This window comes from Canis lupus, chromosome 9, assembly GCF_011100685.1.
Source record: "Canis lupus familiaris isolate Mischka breed German Shepherd chromosome 9, alternate assembly UU_Cfam_GSD_1.0, whole genome shotgun sequence".
Lineage (NCBI taxonomy): Eukaryota > Metazoa > Chordata > Mammalia > Carnivora > Canidae > Canis > Canis lupus.
In genome coordinates, this window is record NC_049230.1 from 14,573,321 (window position 1) to 14,581,629 (window position 8,309).

An 8,309-nucleotide genomic window follows, 5' to 3' on the forward strand; every position below is an offset into this window, starting at 1 on the left:
ATTGGTAGGAAAGCCTGAAAGTGGCAGTCTCTACTTTAGAGGAGTACAACTTTTTCTTTTAATTTTCTGTGTGTCATGAAATGTGATGTGACTGTATTAGTATACACTTGCTAGACCAGTTTGCTTATTCTGAATGAACTGTGTCAATCTGATTTGCTCATTTACAGCTTCAATCGAATAGACATTCCGCCCTATGAAAGCTATGAAAAGTTATATGAAAAGCTGCTAACAGCCATTGAAGAAACATGTGGGTTTGCTGTGGAATGACGGACTTCAAGGATTTACCCAGGACTCTATTTATACCCCGACCGACAGCCTCCTTTCAGCAAAGTTTCGCGGAATGCTGAAATACAGGAAAATGCCTCCCCCCCCCCCCAAAAGATTTTTAGGACACTGTGAGGGGAAAGGACAATTTTGAAATTCCTTTTCAAGGAAAAAAAAGAGGTCTTTATGCTTTGCCATGAGGCCACACTCAGCTGCTATTTAAAATTAATATCTTGAACCTAAAGAATGCTGACTTTTCCTACATTTCCAGAGTTAGGCAGTATTCTACACTTAAAGACTACTACTATTTTTATAAAAGGTAATCTATTCAAATTGCTCCACAGATTTCAAGTCTCTCAAACATCAAGACAACTTCAGCAGTCGGTACACGTCACATTTCATTTTGATTGAATACATGATTTTGAACAGCTCCTGTACTTGCTCTTTGTAAAAGAAAAATAAATAAAATTATTTTGAATTATTCTACCTTTGTAAACAATTGGCTAAAGGAATCATTATCTTTAAAAAACAATTAAGCCATTTACATGTTTAATTACATTTTTCTATAGCAAAGCATTATATTTTAAAAGCATTATATGTTTCAAACTAGCCTAAGTAAGTCTTTTGTATATTTTTCAAGCACGAACTTCCTGGAATACAGCCACATAATTTTGGTTGTCAGATTCCTAATGCAACCATTTAGTCTAAACTTAGCTTATTTGATACAGTAAGATGCATTCAGGGGCTCCTTTTTTTAAGAGACTTTTAAAAAAATCCTAATTTTTTTATCTTGAATCAGTATGATCAGGTATTTGGGATTTACTTCATCTTAAATGGAAATACTGCATTTTTATAGGTCCTCAGATTGTTGGATGGGATGGGATTTTCATTCTTTTGCTGGGTCAGCGTATCTTTAATATATATACTATTTCTGTAAACCAAAGTCTCCTATGACAAGTGCACCTAATTTATATTTTAATTATGGTCTAGCTTTCTATCAAGTAAACCATCCACAATCTTTGTTTAGCTGCTCAATATTTTAATCAGCTAAAATTATGACAAAGGAAAAATTTTATTCAGCCAGCTTAGAAAACCCCTGTTTTTACCTAACAAAATGAAGGTAGGGGTGAGGAGGGGGTAGGATTACTGGAGAAATAGTGATTCTGAATCTATGGTATAAATTACTTTAGAACGGAAGAATTCTGTTTTGGAGGTAAGGGAATCCCAGTTCCCTGGGTGTTGATCAGTGTCTGATTTTGAAATACCCAGATTGAGCTTTCAAGGTGTGTGGCATGTTGCATGATCCAGAAGGTAACCAAAATTCTGGAGTAAAGGATTGAAAAAATCTGAAGTCATGGGTGGCTTTTAAAATCCAACTATCAGAAATCTGCACTATATATATTTTTTCTTACACAGATGTGAATCAAGAAGGGCAAATTTTGATGAGATAGCTCCTTGGAAATGTTGCAGCTTAATTATCAAGTGAATAGGCCCTTTGTGTTCTTTCATCTGATGGATTGGTTTTCAGTCTGTGTTCACGAACCAAGGGGTTCCTCTGAGGTGCCTCAGAAGTAGTGGTTTAAGAGAGAAGGGGATGGAGGGAGAGGAGGGGCCTGGTTGGTATTTGAGTTGGAGCCTCTAACTCCCCACCCTCAACCCCTTGTACAGGAGCAGCTCCCAAGTCCTCTCTTTTATGTATTGGAATTCCAAGTAAGTTTTCCCAGAGGTGGGAGGTGGAGGCGGGCGGGGATAAAAGAAGCAGAAATTTTGCTGTTTAGAAAAAAAGAGTTGAGAACTGCTTGTGTAGTTTCGAAGCATTTGAATTTATTTCATTCAGCCAAATTGGACCGCTACATGCAAGCTAGTCGTAGTCCTGTGCGGTGGTAACGTGCTTCCACTGACCTTTTCCTTCCCAGACACCTTGTGTCTTAGTAGCACTCGAGAACATCTTGAAATGTACAGAAAAGGTTTCTAAACTCCATCAGTTGTCAGCTTTCACGGTAGTACCTTATCGGCTGCAGACTCATCTCTTGTATGTTATATTAAAGCACTAGTGCAGTGTGATTGTGCCTACTGTTACAATCTTCCAAAAACGAAGTCCATGCTGAACACATTAGAGAAGTCCTAACCAATGGATGCAGGAGTAAATGCTACTATCATAACGTACAGTAAAGCAGGCTAGTACCATCGCTTTTGAGTGCCTTTTTAACTTTATAATGATGACTTAATAGAGCTTTAAAAGAAATCTACCCTAGCAGTCTATGGTATCACCAACATGATTTATAAAGACATGATTTAGATTTCATTTTTCAAAATTACGTTACCTGATTACTTCCAAACAGGTGCTAAGCAAACTAAACCCCCACTGTGTCATTGAATCTGAGACTCGCCCCTCATGTGTAATGTGAATATTTATTTCCACACATCCCTCTTAGCTGGGTTTTTCTGCTCCCTGCCCCTAGTTGTGTTATTCCAGATATGTGATGTCACGTTTCCATACAGTGCCTCTCCATCATGAGTGCTTAATTATGAACAGTGATTACTTTGTAGAGCTCATATGCAGTACAGAGGTGAGTTTTGTTTCAGAGGGTCTAATTTCTTGATGTAAAGAATTTTTAAATAGTGCTGTGTATAGTGTACATTCTGTTTTGCACATAGTTTGTTGCCCTGAATGGGTTTTATTTTTACCGAGTCTCCTTCTTCTTCTTTTTTTGGTAGCATTTACGTTCAGAGCACAAAACTCCTTTCTTTTAAATACAATGTAATTCGCTTTATTTTACAACACTAAGTCTGCTTTGAACTTCCAGTGTGTTGAACTGGTTGCATTGTTGGGGATTAGAGATTATTTCAGTCATCTGTACAGTTTGATAGAGCAGCTCCTCCTGCTTCTGTTTTTAAGCGGTAGCACGCAGCCGGTGGGTGCCACACGTGGCACCTAACGTTAAGTTAGGGTGATGATTGTACCAAATGCTGAGTTGTTTTGTTTCTAGATGTAATTAGTTCACTTCATGTAATATTCTCTTTCTCTCAAACTGACTTTAAAAACAAAGTTTTATCATTTTCATTGTATTTGTATTTATTACAGAGTGTTTTAGCTTTGATATTCTTTGTATTTTCACTCGGTTGTTACATGAGCTTTATCAATAACATCTGTATAAATGGTTTTTAAAAATTAACTATGTATGTGCCCATGCCGAAGTTGAGCAATAAAATGAATGCTGTTTGCACTGTCACAGCATCAAAGTTTTTAAAGAATACTGAGTTTACAATGAATTGTTTTGAAAAACCTTCACGATTGGCTTGATAAAGAGTGACAGCTTAGGAACCATCACGAGAGAAGTTTAAGAAGATTCGCGTGCCTTCCTTGGTTGTTGTCTTTGTCACACTGCAGGGCTCCAGAGAGCTCAGACCCCCCTTCCTGTCCGCAGGCAGAGCGGGAAGGAGGGTGCTTGCTGGGCAGGTGGGCTGGCAGTGGCTGCTGGGGGCTGTGTGGGATGGATTGCCGAGGCCGCCCTGGGCTCCCTGGGGAAGTGTTCCAGTCCCAGAACCGTGTCTGTCAGGGCTCTGGGGGGCAGAGCTGTGGTAGGGGCCTTTTTTGCTACCTTGGTGTTAAAGCAGTAAAATCCTCAAAAGGAGAAACCAATTACATTTTTCCGAGAAACCGACTTTAAGGGCCGTGATTTACAACTCTGTAAATGATAGTGGATCAAAGTCCAGCTAAATATATGGGTGGAAAAAAGGAATGGCTACGGTGTTTTCTCATCCACGGCACAGCCTGTGTGAGGCTCTCTGTAGCATAGGCCACACAGGAAGGAATGTTGGGGAAATGCAGCGCAAGTAGTAGTGGTAAAGTTCAAAGACTGGGCATGGTGTCCGTTTTTTTTATATCCTTTTGAAAATTTTTTTGCTTTGTCTTACCTTGCCATTTTTACTGGTTATTATATAAAAGTCGTAGCGCTAGTATATTAAGGATTTTAGTATTTTTATAATCTATGAGCTATGCAAAAGTTTGATTTGACGTGTGTTATGTTTTTCTTTTTATTCTGTGACAACCGAAAAGGTATGTCTCTTCATCGTGATGAAGGTTAACCTTGGGTATCCATTGCACTCATTTGTATTGTCTTTTTTTTTTTTTAAGATTATTTATTTATTCATGAGAGACACAGAGAAAGAGGCCGAGACACACAGGCAGAGGGAAAAGCGGGCTCCATGCAGGGAGCCCAACGCGGGACTCAATCCTGGGACTCCGGGATCACACCCTGCGCTGAAGGTAGACGCTCAACCGCTGAGCCCCCCGGGCGTCCCTTTATTTGTATTGTCAACCCGAGAAGCTTATAGTTAGGATATATACCACGAACGAGAGCTTTGTAACAGGATAAAGGTAATTATACAGAAAAAAGGGTTGTATTCCTACATTTACACTCTTAGCAAACTAGACAAGCCCGATTTTAATTTATTAAAGATTTTAAAATTTGTTTTAAAGATTGATTTGAGAACAAGCAAGAGTGGAGGGGGAGGGGCAGACAGAGATGTATAAAAAATCCCAAGCAGACACCATCCTGTGTGTGGAGCCCAGTGCAGGGCTCGATCTCATGATGCTGCGATCATGACCTGAGCCGAAACCAAGAGTTGGACACTTAACTGACTGTACCACCCAGGCACCCCAACGTATTTTAAGTAGTTTCTATACCCAGTGTGGGGCTTGAACTCAAAACCCCAAAATCAAGGGTCACATACTCCACTGATGGAGCCAGCCAGGTATCCTGACAAGCCAGATTTTGAAGTTACATTTTATTAGGTCTTTTCCCTATGACTTTTTTTGGTTGTTGTTCATTCAACAAATAGCAACTGTATTCCTGTGTGTCAGGCTCTGTACTTATTGCTAGAGATACAGCTTCTCTCTTGTGTTTGTGTTTGTTGTACAGTTGGCTACAATTCCACTGTGATCTGCTCAACTGTTGCTGGTTAGCATACTTCTGTGGCTATTTGGGCTATGATCTATCTAGGTTAACAATGTCTTTAATATGAGCTGTCAATCCCACTTCTGTCTCCCTTCTAGGGTTTTGTAAGTGAAGGAAGTGGGGAGGCAACTGTAGCAGTCCTTGGGGTGGGTGAGGGACCCTTCTAAGATATTTCTCCTGCCCACCCGAATGTTCATGAAGTGTTCTGACTTTTAGCCCAGGAACTGGGCTTGAGGATGGAGATGCACATCAGACTCAACCTTTCAGACCACTCACTTCTCCCAGAGATGATGCTGGCATGGCAAGAAGGGGAGAACCATCGAGACCAGAAGGGCCAAGTTCTTTTTAAAAATTGAGGTATAACAAGATTAGTCTCAGTTGTACAACTTAATGATTTGGTATTCGTGTATGTTGCAGATTGATTACCACATAAGGTTTAGTGTAACATCAATCACCATATATAGTTACAATTTTTTTTCTTGTGATGAGAACTTTTAAGATCTACTCTGTTAGCATTTTTCAATATGCAATATAGTATGAACTAGAGTCACCGTGCTGTACATTATATCCCTGTGACTACTTTAATTTATAATTGAAAGTTGTACCTTTTGGCCCCTTTCACTCATTTTGCTGTCAGCTCCCCCCACCCCTTTCTGGCAACCACCAATCTTTTCTCTATCCATTTTGTTTCTCATTCCACATATGAGATAATAGTATTTGTCTTTCTTGGACATACTTCACTTAGTGTAACACCTTTATAGTTTTTTTTTTTCTTTATGGCTGAATTATGCTGCATTGTATATAAACACCATTGTTTTCCATATTTGGCTATTGTAAATAATGCTGCAGTGAACATGGGGGTGCATATATCTTTTCCAGTTAGTGTTTTCATTTTCTTCCGATAAATACCCAGAAGTGGAATTGCTGAGACAGTTAACTATCTAAAAAAAATTTTTTTTAAAAGATTTATATTTTAGAGAGTGCAGGCAAGGAGGGGCAGAGGGAGAGAGAATCCTCAAGCAGACTCCCCACTGAACATGGAGTCCCATGTGGGGCTTGATCCCAGGACTCTGAGATCATGACCTGAGCCAAAACCAAGTTAGACACTTAATTGACTGAGCCACCCAGCAGGTGCCCCGTCTATTTTGAATTTTTTGAGGAACCTCCATATTGTTTTCCTTTGTGAATAGCCTGTTTTACATTTCCACAAACAGTGGACAAGGGTTCCCTTTTATCCACAACATTTCTTTTTGGTAATAGCCATTCTAACAGGCATGAGGTGGTTTTGATTCACAGTTCCCTGATTAGTGATGTTGAGCACCTTTTCATGGACCTGTTGGTTGTGTGTCATCTTTGTAAAAACATCTGTTCAGTTCTGTTATTTCCTTTTTATTTTTTAAATTCAGTTTGCCAACATTTACACCCAGAGCTCATCTCATTGTGTGCCTTCCTTTATCCTCACCACCCACATACCCCATCCCTCCACCCACCTCCCCTTCTGCAGCTGTTTCCCAGAATCAGGAGTCTCTCATGGTTTGTCTTCCTCTGTAATTTTTCACCACTCAGTTTCCCCCCTTCCTTTATTGCTTTCAAAATAGTGAATTTCTTATATTCCCACATGAGTGAGACCAAATGATAACTGCCTTTCTCCGATTGGCTTATTTCACTCAGCATAATACCCTCCAGTTCCATCCCCATCCTTTCTGATGGCTGAGTAATAGTCCATTGTGTCTGTGTGTGTGTGTGTGTGTGTGTGTCACATCTTTATCTGTCAAAGGACATTGTGGCTCCTTCCACAGGTTGGCTATTGTGGACATTGTTGCTATGAACACTGGGGTGCAGGTGTCCTGTTGTTTCACTACCTCTGTATCCTTGGGGTAAATACCCAGTAGTGCAATTGCCGAGTTGTACAGTAGCTCTATTTTTAACTTCTTGAGGAACCTCCACAGTTTTCCAGAGTGGCTGCACCAGCCTGCATTCCCACCAACAGTGCAAGAGGGTTCCCCTTTCTCCACATCCTCACCATTTGTTCTTTCCTGTCTTAATTTTATCCATTCTCACGGGTGTGAGGTGGTATCTCATTGTGCTTTTGATTTGTATTTCCCTAATGACACGTGATGTGGAGCACTTTCTCATGTGCTTGTTGGCCATGTGTATGTCACCTTTGGAGAAATGTCCATTCATGTTTTCTGCCCGTTTCTTGACTGTCTTTTGGGTGTTTTTAAGTTCTTTATGGATCTTGGATACTAGCCCTTTATCTGATATATCATTTGCAATTATTGTCTCCCATTTGGTTTCCTTTGCTGTGCAGCCTTTTATCCTGATGAAGTCCCAATAGTTCATTATTACTTTTATTTCCCTTGCCTTTATTTTTTCTTTAAAAGACTTTATATGACACAGAAGGAGCACAAGCAGGGGAAGCAGCAGGCAGAGGGGAGAGGGAGAAGCAGGCTCCCTGCTGATCAAGGAGCCTGATGTGGGTGGGGTTTGATCCCAGGACTCGGGATCCTGACTGGAGCTGAAGGCAGATGCTTAACCAACGGAGGCACCCAGGCGCCCCTCCCTTGCCTTTATAGATGTGTCTTCTATGCCTATTTTTTAATTAGATAGGGTTTTTTTTGTTTTTTTAGCTGAGTTCTGTTTTTTGAGGGAGAGAGGATCTTAGGCTCCACACCCAGCATAGAGCCTGATGCGGGGCTCAATCTCCTGACCTTGAGATTATGGCCTGTGCCAAAATAAAGTTGGATGCTTAACCAACTGAGTCACGTAGGCGTATGAATTGTATGAATTCTTAATATATTTTGGATATTAATCCCTTGTTAGTATCTCATTTGCTAATCTTTTATCCCCATTCAATAGGTTGCCTTTCATTTTGTTGGTTTCCTTTGTTAGGCAGAAGTGTTTTAGTGTGATGTAGTCCCACTTGATTTTTGCTTTTGATGTGAAATGCAAAAACATCATCACCAAGACCAATGTCAAGAAGCTTACCTCTCATGTTTTCTTCTAGGAGCTTTATGGTCCCGGACCTTACATTCAACTCTTTATCTTTAATCCATTTGGAGTTAATTTTTGTGTATAGGACAA

General features: G+C 40.1%; 1 protein-coding gene across 1 annotated transcript in view; it reads left to right on the forward strand.

Moving 5' to 3' along the window:
- Positions 1-3,497, forward strand: part of SMURF2 (SMAD specific E3 ubiquitin protein ligase 2) — a 122,793-nt gene extending 119,296 nt beyond the window's left edge. The window contains exon 19 of the mRNA XM_038546847.1: positions 168-3,497. Within this exon, the coding sequence (XP_038402775.1) occupies positions 168-267 (100 nt within the window). The 3' untranslated portion in view covers positions 268-3,497. The remainder of the gene's footprint in view (positions 1-167) is intronic.
- Positions 3,498-8,309: the final 4,812 nt, after the last annotated feature.